Source organism: Ischnura elegans, chromosome 1 (assembly GCF_921293095.1).
Source record: "Ischnura elegans chromosome 1, ioIscEleg1.1, whole genome shotgun sequence".
NCBI lineage: Eukaryota > Metazoa > Arthropoda > Insecta > Odonata > Coenagrionidae > Ischnura > Ischnura elegans.
The window spans coordinates 149,846,017-149,862,291 of NC_060246.1; the positions used below are offsets into that span (position 1 = coordinate 149,846,017).

Genomic DNA, 16,275 nt, shown 5'->3' on the forward strand with positions numbered 1-16,275 from the left:
CAGGTCCTCCATTTCTCCTTCCAACGTTTCGATGAACAACTCGCCCATCGTCTTCTCTTATTTTCTTTTATATGTGACAAATTTAATGCCGCAATTTTTTGATGGGTGAACTGGTGTCTGTAAGAAATGTCGCACTTCCGAAAGCTCGGAACTTGTTTTATTTCTCAGAAAACGCATTCAATCGATCGTCTGTATGTTACCCTTGAAAGTTTTTGAATTCTTGATTTATTATTACAGGTATATGCTTGGGAAAACCGGTCTTTTAGTGAGACTGTGTCATTTCTCAATTCCTAGCTGACATTTATTAATTGCCATGCATGCCTATATTAATTGCGAGGCGATGTGAATATTACCGTTTCTTGCCATATTGGCGTGTTTTGAATGTCACGGATAGTGGACTTTTAGGTGGTTGATGTGACCTACAGAGAAACATTCGTGCGGCCGGCCATTATATTTGCATCAAAAAGATATCTCCTCCCAAGTAATATCGATCTCACTCTTTGGCGTGGAAAAATCTCGGGAATATGCTGATGACTGTGTGTCGCGGGTTGACTTCTTGCTCGTGGCTTTCTCTCCTGTCGGAACATATTGCGGTTCCCGTGTTGATATTTCGCCGGTGAATATCTTTCACATCACGTGACAAATCCTTCCTGAAATTGTGATATAAATCAACTGTCCATTGGTTTAAGAGTTCCCTTATCTTAAATGTATCTGGCAGTGCTCTCCATTAACTTAATCAAACGTAATTTTGGTGATGGTTTTCCGGGTTTACACCGCGTTGATTCATGTTTTGCCGCGGAACCGCGGAAGCCTCCGTAATAATTCAAACGTAATTTTCCTGTTATACTTCATCTTAATGTTAGGGTAAAAAATTATATCTTTTGCCATTTCATCGGAAAGATTCATATTTTGTTGTTTCTCGATGTATTAACCATCTCAACTTTTTATGTACTCTCGGCGTATGATTTCGTATGCTTGTCTATCTTTGCGTATTTTATGTGACGGCAACTATCTCGGAAGCAGTCCTTGTGTTTTTTCCCATGTTCCGGAATTATTTCACGAGAAAGTGATTTTGATCAAAAAGAGATCTGACAAGGCTGATGTTCGTACAATTCATGAAACCATCTGATGAATTGGAACCAGGCGTGTTTGATTCTTTTTTCGTAGCCATCTTTTCTTAGTCCTTACTTAGTGGGTGTATTGGGGGTTCATGCGAGTATAACTTTGCTGGAAATATTTTTTCTACTAGCTTGTTGTAGAGCTGATCGAACTATTACGATTATAGCTGTGAATGTGCCACAAAAAAGCTCTACATTATTTCTTCACATTGGAGTACAGCCTCGTGCTTTTATTGTATAAAACTTTTTTAAAGCGCGAGCCATTGCCCCTGACACTTTTAATTGTATATCATAAAATCTTATTCGTTCTTTTTCTCTTCTGCCTCTTAAAGGGCAAATGGTTTTCGACTTGGAGGATCTTAAAGTTGCTTTGTGAATTTATTTTAACCCTCCCTTGGTAACTGCGTCAATTCTTGTTTCAATGTGCACGCTCATTAATTTCGAAATTACTCTAATTATCGCCCGTTGTAATTTAGTTTTTGTAGCAAAAATAGTCTGTTTTATCACTCTCACCATGATCACATTCAAAGGCTATTGATATTCTTTCGACATGCTTAGCCGTGCGCTATCAGTAACCTCCTATCGAAAGTTGCAAAAGAGAAGAGGGCACTTCTCTTGCATCAACTTCGCCGATAAGTTGTAGTTGGAAATCTTAAGAATGCTATATTAAACGAAAAATTCACAACTTGGGTCTTCGATGAGATGTAATCAACTTCCGAAGCGTTTGATTGAGTTTGTATTGGCCTATTTTAACTAATGAGTTTTCACCGATAAATGGGCTGAAGACTTCTTGAAGTCCTCAGATGATGAGAGTAGGTAGATATTCTAAGCTCCTGGTTCGCCGACTATCGGAAAATCAATTTTTTTTAACCTTCCGCTGTACACGTACGTTTAGGAATTTTTAAAGTTGCTTTTGGGCCATTAGCCAGAACATTTCGGCATTCAACAGGGCATTCTGTTTCTCGTAGTATGATACAATCGCCTTTCAGCTATCTTATGTTCATTTCATAGCGGCATATTCTTTCTCAGTTCAGTATGTAGATAATGATGGGAATAATTACATTCTCGGTGCTTTTATTTAACATTCATCTGGCGTCTTGAGATTTTGTTGTGCTTTAAAATTATTATTTAGTCACGTTGGCCCTAACCACTGCCATTACTGATCTTGATTGATATTCTGCCCTCGCTGAGTTGCTCTCACTGCTCCATTAACACGTGAAGGCATCAGCAGCACGGCAGATTCGTTAGCAAATTTCAATGAAAAATATACGGTGGATTCGCAATTTTTATATTGAATGTCCCGTGATACTATCCGACTACACGCGTCGTTTTATGTATCGAAGCGCTCTTATTACGATGTTGCTTAAACATTTTGCGTTCATATTACGATGTCTAGTTGATGTGAAAAGCATCGCTGATATGAGGCCAAAGCACGACGCACGATGTGTCTTCACCTTGATCGATGCAGACAGCCAAGGTCGACGACTCCCTTCTTTCAAGGCATGCAGTTTCATTCGCTCTTTAGACTACGTGTCGCTTGGCACTAAGCTTGTTGTTTCATTCAAGTCGGCATCTTGGTCATTTGGGAATTAATAGCGTGATCTTAATTTTTTTCGGGCTTCGATGCTACTTTTTGGTGATTATTGTTTCGTGGAAAAAGTTTTGGAGTGTTTTGCCTTTCACGATTCACGCTTTCGTTCCAAGATTTTCTCTCTCCTAGCAAACATGCATTCTCATGGTGAAGATCAAGAACTAAGGTGATTCATCCTTAATTACATATCGTAGCGCCTGAATGGGCATGGGACGAGATACTACTGCGAGTGTTCGCAGCAAAGCATTATGGATCGCAAATATCTCTTATCTTTTGCTAGAGTGGGTTTGGCCGCTGACGCAAATGCGCCAGAAGGCCCGTCCTCTGAAATCGATGCATTTGTTATCTAACTTAAATGGACTGAAAGATAAAAACTCCATGGAGACACTTCGGTTCTTTTGTTGCTCTTTTATCCGTGCTTATTGGCAGTCTGAACGCATGCTTAATGTTTGGGGGCACCGAAAACTTTTTTATACTGCTTCAGAGAACGATGAACCAAATGTTACATTTCAACATGTGTTTTTCAATCTTTCCTGCGAGATAGGGGGCATTTAACTGGAGATATGATTTGGTCAGAAGTTAATGTATAATTGTATAATGTGATGCGATGCAGGAGAAGAGAATGCAGTTGGAGTTAAAATGCCCGTAGCGAAGTGCTATATGTGGATGGTACTACAAAGTACTGTTCTCGATTACTTTACGTAAAATCATGTTTCAGGTTACCAAAACCTAATTTTGGGCAAAGTTTGCTGGAAATTTTACAATCCTGAAATTTTCCTCCGTGGAATAATGCAATTGGCCCCCTCGTACAAAGTCAGTAGGTACTCGAACCTCCGCGCCAAGCGCGCTACAAAACTCCGATCCCCTTGGTAAGAAATGCGTGAGAGATTATGTAATAACAGGATTGTAGAGTCGGGCCTCCGCGAGGTTGTCAAATCCGACTTTAAGCGTGTCAAATTTCCAAGATATGTTGTTAGAATCCACATAAATACAAGTTTTGCCCTTTCTCCCGAGGATATATCGACTAGGGTTACTTCCGGTCGAAGTTGAACTTTTTTTGTCCCCTTGCTTTACCGCTCGCACTTCAAGGAGTTCGATCAGCCTTCGACTGCGGTTGACCCCATCCCCTCCCCGCTCAAGCCTCGGGACTTAGGTGCCAGGTTGCGCCGCCACTCTACACCATTGAATGAAGGGTCCTTTATTATTCATGACTTGAGCCTTCTCCTCTTTTCAGTTGGCTGGATAAATATCGGAAATCAGTGTGCCCTAAGGATGATATTATATGTTTCAATGACACTAGGGAGGATAACAAAACCACCTTTTACCAATAAATATTTTAATTTCTTCATTTACTTGTGGCGAATTGACCGATTTCAACGTTACTACGTTATTTTGTCACGTTTCTAAGTATTCTTATTGGCATTATATGTGTATACTAATTTATTGGAAGAACCTCAAACGCCATTAAGTTCCTTTTATTGGTTCCTTTTGTACCAATTTTAATCTTACTTCATGCCTAAACTTGAAATTTATGGGAACATTTACGTATATAAATGTGAATTATATGCTAATCCTGTGATTATGTAGTGTAGCTTCTTGAAGCACAGTTAAAAGTAAATGGTGAAAGATAAAACATAACTGCCTCATAAAAAGGGAATAAAAATTCTATTCTTCATTAAGCAAGTGGTCTTTTACTTCTTTTACCCAAGGCTTGGAATTGTGAGAACAAGGGTAACTATGAATATTCTGGACAGAGCCAAGTACCAGGGTCTCTACCCTCCCTCTCCCAGAAGGGACTTAATATATGCCCTGATTGCATCCTCGTGAAACTTTTCTTTTAAAAAAATATCGGGTCTTAATTTTTTTAGATGTATGTTGGTTGAGAGATTTTTTTTATTCATATGGCAATTAAATTTTTGTATAGAAGAGACAATCAATCATTAAATTTTGGCTTTTGCTCCAGTTGAGGTTTAGGAGTTACTAGTCAAAGGTAGGTAGCTTCTCGATGTACACAAGTTATTATCATTCAAATAAGTATTTGATATTGATTTTGCTCTTTAATGCAAAATATGACCAGTAGTGAATTGTTATTGTTAAATGAAGTCTCAAGCAGTAATTAAATATTCTTAGTGAAACAGACCACTTTAAATGATAAATGAAAATGAATTTTCAGAGGGGAATCTCAGGATTTGAGAGGAAGTTCTGCCTTTTACATCAACCCATTCCTATAATTAAGTTTTACCCTTCTTGTGGTTGATCAGCCATAGTTCTGAAATACTAAATATCGTATTGGAATAATCATCATTGGTTTTTTACTAGAATTTTTATCATCATCATCATCATTAGTCAACAATCCTAAGATTGGTTTGATGCAGCTCTCCATTTCTCTCTCCTATCCACTAATCTTTTCATAGCTACAAATTTCTTCTCTTTTACATCCTTTGTAACCTGTCCTATATAGCTCATTCGGGGCCGTCCCTTGCCCTTTTTCCCTTCCACTTGTCCTTCAACGATTGTCTTCATCAGACCATCGTGCCTCAAAGTGTGGCCAACTAAGTTGTCTCTTCTTCTGCTTAAGGTTTTTAGGAGGTTTCTCTTTTCTACCACTCTTCTTAGCACTTCCTCGTTACTCACACGGTCAATCCATTTTATCTTTATCATTCTTCGGTAGCACCACATTTCGAATGCTTCCACTCTTGACTTCTCTGCTGCTGTCAACGTCCAAGCCTTGCTTCCATAGAGAAAAATACTCCATATGTAGCATCTGATGAATTGTTTCCTTACTTCTATGCTGGTATTTTCAGCTGTAAGAAGATTCTTCTTTTTGTAGAAAGCCCTCTTCGCCTGCTTTATTCTGATGAGTATTTCTTTCTTGCTCTGTCCATCGCTGGTAATTCGGCTTCCCAGGTAAGAAAACTCGTTCACCTCTTCAAGCTTATGCTTTCCTAGGTTGATGTTTGTTTTAGCCTCCTCTCCTTTGCTGCAAACAAATATCTTAGTCTTCTTTTTGTTGATTTTCAGCTGATATCTGGCCATTGTCCTTTCGATGTTTGTCAAAGTCTTCTTCAAATCCTTCTCTGTCTCGGCTATGACTGCTATGTCGTCAGCAAATCGCAGCATACTAATTTTTTCTCCGTGGATATTGACACCCGAAGCTTTCTCCTTGATTTCATTGATGGCTTTCTCTATGTAAACATTAAAAATTAAGGGGGAAAGCGCACAACCTTGTCTCACCCCTTTTCTTATTCTTGCTTCTGCACCGTTTGGTCCACATTTGATCACAGCTACTTGGTTTTTATACAAACTATGAATAATTCTATGATCATTGTAGAGTACGCCGATTTCTTTCAGAATTCTAAGCATTGAATTCCATTCCATGTTATCAAATGCCTTCTCTAAATCGACAAATGCTATGTAAGTCGGTTTGTTTTTCTCCATTCTCTTTTCTATGATCATCCTAAGTGCCAAAATCTTCCCTTGTGCCCCTGCTTTTCCTAAATCCGAATTGGTCCTCATCCAGGAATTCTTCTGCTCTTCGTTCTATTCTCCTGTAAATGATTCTTGTTCAGAATCTTCGCCGCATGTGTCGTCAGTCTTATGGTCCTAAATTCTTCGCACTTCTCAGCCCTCTTCTTTTTGGGTATGGTAATGATGATGTTCTTCTCGAAGTCACTAGGTAAATCTCCTGTTGAAGTACATATCGCAGATAGTTTTATATAGTTGAGTTAAAACCTTTTCTCCTGCATTTTTTATTAACTCTGCTGGAATGTCATCTATTCCTGGGGCCTTATTCTTTCGCAGGTCTCTTATTGCAGCGTCAAATTCCGAGATCTTAAGATGCTTGCTCCAATGTCATCCTTTTCAACTTCACTTTCCCCTTCGATAACTTTTGAGCTAAGTTTGCTTCCGTTGTATAGTTCCTCCAGGTATTCCTTCCATCTCTCGGCTTTGTATTCATTTTCAATTAGAATGTTTCCATTCTTGTCCCGTATGGTATTACATTTTGTGTTTCGTTCCTTGAAATGGTTCCTCACTATTCTATAGACCGCTTCCACTTTCCCTTGTACGAGGTTTTTTTGTACGACTTCACATATGTTCCTCATCCATGCTTCTCTGGCTTTCCTCGCTTTGCGGCAAATCTCATTTTTCATTCTCTTGTAGCAAGCCTGAAGCCTCAGTATTCGTATTCTTATACTTTCTCCGTTCTTCAATGAGGTCTAGGACTTCATCCGTGATCCATGGCTTTTTCTTAACACATTTTCTTCTCCCTAGAACTTACCTAGTGGCCTCCTGAAACCCACTTTTTATGTTAGTCCAGTTATTCTCAACTGATTTTTCAGACTGATCTAATCCTATATTGTGCTCCACTACTTCTTGAAAGGCCTGTTGATTTTTTGGCTCTTTTAGTTTCTGTAATTGCCAGGCGTTCTTTGCTGATTTCTTCAATTTCTTGAATTTCAGATGGCATTTCATCATCACTAGATTATGATCACTGTCGATATCTGCCCCCGAGTTGGTTTTACAGTCCTTTATCTGGTTCCTAAACCTCTGCTTCACTAAAATACAGTCTAGTTGAAATCGTCTTTTGTCTCCTGGCATTTTCCATGTGTATCTTCTTCGCATGTGATTCTTAAAGAGTGTGTTGGCAACCACTAATTTATGTTCTGTGCAGAATTCCAGGAGCCTTTCTCCTCTTTCATTTCTATTTCCTAATCCATATTTTCCGGTTATTCTTCCATCCTAGCCTTTGCCGACGACAGCGTTCCAATCACCTTAAACAATAAGGTTTTCTTCTCCCCTTACCTGTTTGATTACTTCCTTGATATCATCGTAGATGTCTTCTACTACTTCATCCTCGTAGTCTGTTGTAGACATGTAGACCTGTACCACTAGGGTATCTACCGGCTTAGTCTCTATCTTTACCATAACTATCCTTTCATTGTACTGTAGGAAGCTTTTCACATGCATTCCGGCACTCTTTCTGAGCATTATCCCAACCCCAGCATTACCGTTCAGGGATCCTGTGTGTATAATCCTATAGCTTCCACTCCAAAAGTCTCCCTCCTCAGGCTGTTTCATTTTGCTGATTCCTAGCACGTCGATATTCAATCTTTCCATTTCCACTTTAAGGTTTTCTAGCTTACCGCAAGTCCTTAGTGATCTCACGTTCCGTGCACCTATCCTCATAACTTAATCACAATTGACCGATGTACCCTCTCAAATAGTCCCCGCCCGGAGATCTGAATGGGGGACTAGTTTACCTCCGGAATTTTTTACCTGAGAGAATTCCATCATGTCAGATAATTTAAGTTGGAGTAGCTGCGACTCCTCGGGATAATAATGTGGTGGTTTCCCCTTGCCTTCCACATCGCAGTACTACAGCCGTTAAAGTAAGTGTTACCACGCCTGAAGTGTAATGAGTGTCGCTGTACTGACCATCATGATCTCCACTTTCACTCATATGAAGAAGAGCTGCAGCCCTCTCCTCCGGGTGATGTGAGGCATAATTGTTGGCGGCCTCTCATCGCCAAGTCACGGCATCTTCACAGGTTTAATGTATCATTTAGATGGCCTATCTCACCCAGGGATAGACCCATACCACCTCGGATTACCGCCACTTTTTGTCCAAGTCTGCTTATTCGACAAGTAAACTCGCTTATATCGCAGCTAACCTCTATATCTAGAGGTTGACCCACCATCCGCAACCCGGTGGACGCACTCGGTGGCTTAAAGCTCAGCCGCGAGAGAATTTTTATAATCCAAATAATTGTACTTCAGCCTACAAACAAGTTGTCTGTTGTATTTATTTTAACCCTATTTAAAAATTGGGTTATTTAACTGTTATTTGTTTCATTTTCACCATACTGTTTGAATTGGAAATTATAGGAAGATATGTATGTAGTCTTAGAGTATTCTAAGCAAGTTTTGGTCTTTGAAGGGCAGTTACTTTTGGATTTCTTATTCTTACCTATCATGTTATTATTTTATGTAAATATCAAAAATTGGGAATCACAATTTCAATCGTAATGTTACATGGTTCCCACTCAACTGTGAAAACCTTAAAACCGTGAATAAGCCGTGAATTTCGTCCACCATGAAAAAACCTGGAAATTTGCCGTGAATTTCATCATGAAACCTTAAAAATCTCCCAAACTTATAGAAAAAGAACTACAATTGACAGGTCAAAAGTAAAAAAAGATATTTCAACAGGGTTCCCACTCAACCGTGAAAACCTTAAAACCGTGAATAAGCCGTGAATTTTGTCTACCGTGAAAAAACCTGGAAATAGCTTTGAATTTCATCATAAAACCTTAAAAATCTCTCGTACTTATGGAAAAAGAACTACAATTGACAGATCAAAAGAAAAAAAAGATATTTCAATCAAGGCCGAGCCACATACAGACACTGTCCACACATTTATCTCCACATGTATATTCGAAGTGCAATTATTGGTGCCTTGTGCCATGACGACACATTGATCTTGAGGCTGTGATTGGAAGACCGGCAAACAAATTATTCATTAACCCTGGGGAAAAATCAGACACTTCTTTACTTCGCTACCTCACTGCTCCCTCCATTTTGCCACTCACAACCTTAAGCTTCACCTAAATTTTGATATCGATAGGTGACGTCATGAGAAATAGCACTTTCATTGCTATGTTTGGATTCACGGCACCTGTCGTGGTTGATAAATTTTTAGTTAACGTGCGGGCGGTGATTGTTACGTCATCAATATTTCTGCCTAAAATGGCTTATCAACAGACCGTGAATTTGACGATATTTAGACCGTGAAAATCTGGAAAAAACCGTGAATTTTATAATTTAGTAAGAGTGGGAACCCTGTGTTAAAACATTATCATTGCATTTTTTGTAAGGGTCAATTTGGTAAAAGATTAGGAACATTGCTTGAACTCAATGTCCTTTTCCATTTTAATTTTTTACTTTTTTTCAGACACATTGAAATCAACACGGGAGGTGGAAGGCCATATGTTTTCAGCATACGCCATTGGAATGACATTGAGCATGGCTGTATTGGATTCAATGCTCCCAGCCGCAAGTGGGCTGGGCTTGATGTCAATCAAATGCTTGAGGTCCGGCCATATTTTTTTGATCCTAATTCACCAACCCCCCAATTCCTATCATCAGCCACGCTGGAAGTTGGCTTCAAACAAAAGAAGCATATAACCCAGGAACCATTTGACACAAAGCAGCTCTCCCTAGAATTTTTGAAAATGTTTGCTGGACAAGCTCTTACTGTTAAACAGCAGCTTCTCTTTAATTATATGGTAAGTTAAGTGTTATTTCATTCTAATGCTTACCAAAGTATTCGTGGTAATGGTTTTAAAATGAGCACTTAAAATTGGATGCCAAAATAATATGCCATTTTATAGTTGAATTCCTGAAAAAATTAAACTTACCGCCTGTGGCGTAGCCAGGAATTTTGTTGGGGACGAACTCAGAGGGGAAATTTCTGAAAAACTGGGTAATAAGTAGAGGGTTTTAAACCAATTTTAACACTTTTCATAATCGAATAAACTTCACTTTTCAAAGAAATCTTCTGTAAATTCATGATTTTTCAATATTTTGTCTTCTCTTATGAAGCAAAGTAATTTTGTTTTTATAATTCAGGTGGGGGGGGGAGAGGGGGGTTCCGGACCCACTTTCTCGTTATGCCATTGCTTACCACATATTTCTATGATCTCTGTGGTTTTCCTTCCGTGAAGCCATCCTAAATACTCAATTATATGATTAAAATCTATGTTTCATGTATTTATTTCTCAAAATTCTTTGAAAGCTTTTGCATTTAGAGACCCCTAATTTCATTAAATTTCTCTCGACTAATGGATAATATGTATTGCTATATGCTGGTTGAAAGTAAATTTGAAGCTATTATTTAAATAAAATTGTGTATGATATTTCCGTTTTTTAGGATAAAACAGTACTAACTATTGTGGTGAAGAACTTAGAAGCTGCAGATTTGAATGCAATAAAGGCTGGACAGAAAGCTAAACCCATTCAAGCACAAATTGGTCTTCTTCTGGGAGATACAGCTATTGTATTTGAGAAGGAAGAAAGCTCTCCAATTCGTTTAATTGGACAAGCTGTTGGTCTACAGCCCAGGCAGTCAATCATCAATCCATCATGGGACTTCCAGAAAATGGGAATTGGAGGTCTTGACAATGAGTTCAATGCCATCTTCAGAAGAGCATTTGCATCTCGCGTTTTTCCACCTGAAGTGGTTGAGCAGTTAGGTAAGTAATGTCAGAAGTTTTAGTTATACTACTCCATGATGTAATTATTCCTACTTGCTACTCTATTCCCCTCATTGTAATTTTGTATTCTGGTTATCAATTCATTTAAGAAAAGCATCCTAACTGTAGTTAAATATGTTGGAGAATTAATGCATGTACAATCCGGTCAAAACTTGGTGGCCCCTGAATGTTGCAGAACTCTAGCGAGTAGAAGGGAAAGCAGCTGTGGTGGGCAAACCTCTAAGGAGGGAATGCAAAGTGCTTTGTGCTAACGCAAGCATTAGACTCCTCCATGGCCAAAACTGATGTCCACCTAGGAGCCACCATGTTTTAAACTGACTGTTCAGAGTTTGTTGCTGCTCCTGAATGATTGTGATCCATAAATTTGAATTGCCCTGCTTAAACATCCTCAATCTCATTTTCAAAACTACTCAAGAAGTTAATAGAATCCAGAGATATTCAAGGTCAATAACGATTTAAGAGAGCAATATCTTTGGTACCTCTGCCCGCTCTGCTCCCCTTTCGAGATCCTAAAAAATGACCCTTTCTCCCACAACCTTCAATATCCCCACTTCTCGACACCCAAACTCCATCCTCCACCTTATCCCCTCCCTTCAAGCACCAAGATGTGTATTAGGAAGAACTATTAAGACTTACGTTCCACTTGATAATGCTGTTTGTGACAACGAAACACATTGTGTTAAAGTAAAACCCAGCCCTGGGAAATATTTATTGATTTAATTTTACTATGTAGTATTAAGAGAGCAAGTTCAAGCTACTCAAAATTGTTAGACCTATTATCTGATTCACAATTCTGATTGAGTCCGCTCCTAGTGGACAATCTCAAGCCTGTGTTCATTTGTACAAAAAATATTGAAATTATTTTAAAATTAACATTCAGGAAGATAATTAAAATACCTGGAACTGTTCTTGATTTCCTACTGGATTGAAGGCAACAAATGTGTGATTGAGACCCAAAAATCTGATTGTTGTAAATTATATTTAAATTATCAAAATAATCTATCACTCAAAGTCTTGAGTTAAAGTCAGATTTTGCTGTATGAATGAATGAACTTATTTTGGTTTGGTCTTGCCTGTGGTTTGATATCTGACTTGAAAATCATCATCATATTACAATCTGTCCTTATTTTTAATTCCTGGTTAGATATTGTAATAGTGTAAAATATTAGTTGTTAGATATGAGATATTGAAAAAGTTGAATTAGTATTTCGTTCATGGGAAACCTAATTAGTATTCCCTGAAAAGATCTTAATTTTATCCCATATTCACCAGATATGTATGGCTTTAATTGAAACTGACTTGGTGCTTTTCTATAAGTTAATGAAGAATACATATTTGCTTTTAACCCTAACGAGTCCCTTGGTTAGTCTTTGTTGGTGATAAGACTACCTGGCTGGTTCTGGCCTATTACACTAGACTTCCATCTTAATTTCTGATAGCTGGAGTACATATGAGCATCTTCATATTATCAATATTGATATAAAAATCCATTATGAGTATCCAAATGCATTACTTACTTCATCTTTCTGATAGGGCTTATACAGGTACATATAAGTACTGAAATTTTTTATTTTATTTTTTATTTGACATGGATTCAGAATGGAACAAAGGTCATGATTACATCTCTACTTGGTGGATTTCAAATTTTCAAGAATCTGTTTTTTAATTGGGAGTATTGTTGTTATAGTATAATTTGTACTAAATATATCTGTGTATGTAACATCATTATGTATAAGCCTAGAAATTTTCAAGAGCCTTCATAGTTTGGATGGGATGAGATTCCATGCTCCCTTCTTAAAGGAAATTGCATGAACTTACTTCTCACTCCTATCACGCATCTGGTCAATGCCTCTCTTTCCTCTGCATCTTTCCTGATAAACTTAAGATGGCTACTGTGGTTCCCTTACTCAAAAAGGGTGATCCTCATGTTATGGATAACTATCGACCTATCTCTAAACTATCAGTCTTTTCAAAAATACTTGAAAGTATCATTTCAAGGAGGATTATGTCTTTCTTAATCAAGAACAATGTTCTATCAAAAAGCCAATTTGGTTTCATAGGTGGCCTCTCTGCTGAATTTGCCATTTACAAATTTATTGATGCTGTCATTGATGGTCTCGATCATCATTTACATACCATTGGGATTTTTTATGATCTCACTAAAGCTTTTGACTCTGTTGACTTTGAGATTCTTCTTAAGAAAATTCACTTCTATGGAATAAGGGGCATCCCCAACAACCTCATTAGATCTTTTCTTTCAAATAGGACTCAATCAGTAACTGTTACACATGACAAGATGTCCAAACATACTTCATCATATCGCAAGGTGGCAGGGGGTGTTCCTCAAGGCTCCATCCTTGGGCCCCTCCTTTTTTTACTATACATAAATGATCTTCCTTCATCATTGAATGGAAATATTTTCATGTACGCTGATGATACAAATCATCTAATCAAAAATGATGATAATCCTGTAGTCACTGCTCAAAATGCTGTCTTCGACATGGAAAAGTGGTGCCTCTCCAACAAAGTAAACTTAAATAAAGCCAAGTGTGCATATGTCTTTTTCCACCCTGCTCAAAAAATAATTGATTACAGCCTTTATTTAAAATTTGAAGACGTCAGTCTTCAACGTGTCAATGACACCAAATTTCTTGGGCTCATCATTAACGAAAATCTGTCCTGGGACTCTCATATTAATCATATTTCATCCTCTATTGCATCTGGATGCTATCTCATTAGACGCATGATGCAATTAACCGACTCACGAACAGCTATCACTATTTATTTTGCTCATATCTACAGCAGGCTAAGATATGGTATTTTAGCCTGGGGTCTATCCCCTAAGGCTGTTCGTATTTTTAAATTACAGAAATGGGCAGTCAGAATCATCTGCAAAGCTAGGAAACGAGACAGCTGTCGCAATCTTTTTAAAAAGTTACAAATCCTTCCCCTACCTTGTATTTATATTTATTGTGCTGCGATGCTTATAAGAAATCACCATTCTCACTTGACACTTATAAAGAATCTTGATATTCATAATCATAACACGAGAAGCAGAGACAATTATGCTGTGATACAACATAACCTTTGTATTTTTAATACTGGTCCTGTCACCATGAGTTGCAGGATTTATAATAACCTACCTGCCTCATTAAAAGATGAAAAGGTGAAAGGAAATTTCTCCTCTAAATTAAAGATGTACCTTTTAAACAATACCTTTTATTCTATTGAGGAATTCCTCAATTCTTAATTGTTTTGTTGTAACTGTGTAACATTCTTTTATGTATTGTTCATTCAGAATCTCTTGTGTAAGTGTTTATCCTTTTTGACGGGTCCTATATATGTTTTTGCATATCTTTTGGCACCAATAAATTTATTATTATTATTATTATTATTATTTGCATTGTAATTTTGAAACTAAAATATCATATTTTATTAGTTATGTTTTACTTTTTTTCTAGGATGCAAGCACGTCAAAGGAATTCTACTGTTTGGGCCTCCAGGTACTGGTAAAACTTTGATGGCAAGGCAGATTGGTCAGATGTTGAATGCTCGTGAGCCAAAAATTGTCAATGGTCCTCAAATTCTTGACAAGTATGTTGGTGAGTCAGAAGCTAACGTGAGGAGGCTCTTTGCTGATGCAGAGGAAGAAGAGAAACGAGTGAGTTACAGGATGATTATTGCACGTGCCTTGAACCTAGATCATTCAGTATTGTTTTGCATTTGCCTCTATTCACTGCTGTCTCAATAGCATATCACTGGCCTGTTTTCTTACATTATTTGTGGGAAGGTAATAATTAGTTTGGGTGATTTCCCATTGCAAATTATCTATTGAGAATTCAATCATATCATTGAAAATTCTTTGATTTTTTGTTTTTTTTTACATTTTCATGAACTCACTTCAATATTTACTGATTTCTTATCAGTCTCCAAACTGTTATTTATAAGTTAATTCCAATTGAAAATACTTCTCTGATCAATATGTTGTTGATTTTTCTAAGGTCTATAAGGGGTCCCACCCAACTTAATTATTGGAAGCTAATCACTGATGATCCCTTTTAATAGTACTTTTTTGTGTTATTGCAGTCATAGCTTTTATCTGTAGGATATATTTGCCATTATATGTCAATTTCATGAAATATTTTGATTGAGACATTTTCCGTGCATATTCTCCCTTACTCCTAATGAGGCAATTATATTAAAAATGTTTGATTAAGGCCAAAAAATTTGAGAGTTGTAAATTATATTAAAATTATCGAAATAATCTATCACTCAATGTCTTAAGTTAAAGTTAAATTTTACAGTTTAAATAAACCAATTTAGGTTTGGACCTTGTCAGTAGCTGGTTCTTGTCCATGGCTATGGCCTTCAGTCATATCCATTTTGTAGTATATTTTGGGCTTGAAATAATGAACCACATTTTGGATAAATTTGATAATTTTCCAGCTTTGATAATACCAATGTAAAAATAATGCCATTTTGTTGAAATTTGCTGCATAAAAATCATATGAATGTGCACAATGAAGTATGAACCCATTGGGAGGATTAATATTTCCTCTTGGATATCCAACATTCTTATCATTAAAAGTGCTAAAAGTGTGATGTTCTTGCAAATCTGTTTCTGTTCATCTAATTTCTTCCTCATTTATGTTAGTGTGACATTATTAATGTATCTTTAAAATTTTGTGGTATTACTAATTTCAGATGGGTCCCAACAGTGGTCTCCACATTATAATCTTTGATGAAATTGATGCCATTTGTAAAGCAAGAGGTTCTGTTGCTGGAGCTACAGGAGTGCATGACACTGTAGTTAACCAGCTCTTGGCCAAAATAGATGGTGTTGAACAATTGAATAATATCCTTGTCATTGGAATGACCAACCGAAGAGATATGATTGATGAAGCTCTTCTCCGTCCTGGAAGATTAGAGGTTTGTAGCTCAGCAACTTTTTTGCAGTGAATTATGTTGATTTTTTTTGTTTTATCAAGGTCATATTTTAAGGTGTGTGCATTTAATAAAATTAAGTTCCTTGGTAAGTTTAGAGAAACCTTGATTTTCAGAGGAAATGATTGAAATTGAAAAAATTTTTCCAATTTTTACAATGTCATTTGTTTATTGCCTTAGATATTCAGAATTTCAGTAGAGGGAGAGTAAACATTGGTGCTCACAAAGATTGGAAAGGCCCCTTAATATATTTGGCGGCTGGCTGCAGAAGTAGTTAGAGGACCCTCTTAGTTTTGGGAACTCACTCTGCCCAGAAGATGAATTTTGATGAGCGTCTTATTATGTCCAC

At 37.3% G+C, this 16,275-nt stretch overlaps 1 protein-coding gene across 1 annotated transcript in view; it reads left to right on the forward strand.

Moving 5' to 3' along the window:
- LOC124172219 (vesicle-fusing ATPase 1-like) overlaps positions 1–16,275 on the forward strand; it is a 69,347-nt gene that overhangs the window by 32,650 nt on the left and 20,422 nt on the right. The window contains exons 3-6 of the mRNA XM_046551638.1: positions 9,662–9,995; positions 10,640–10,961; positions 14,444–14,643; positions 15,687–15,911. Of these exons, the coding sequence (XP_046407594.1) occupies positions 9,662–9,995; positions 10,640–10,961; positions 14,444–14,643; positions 15,687–15,911 (1,081 nt within the window). The remainder of the gene's footprint in view (positions 1–9,661; positions 9,996–10,639; positions 10,962–14,443; positions 14,644–15,686; positions 15,912–16,275) is intronic.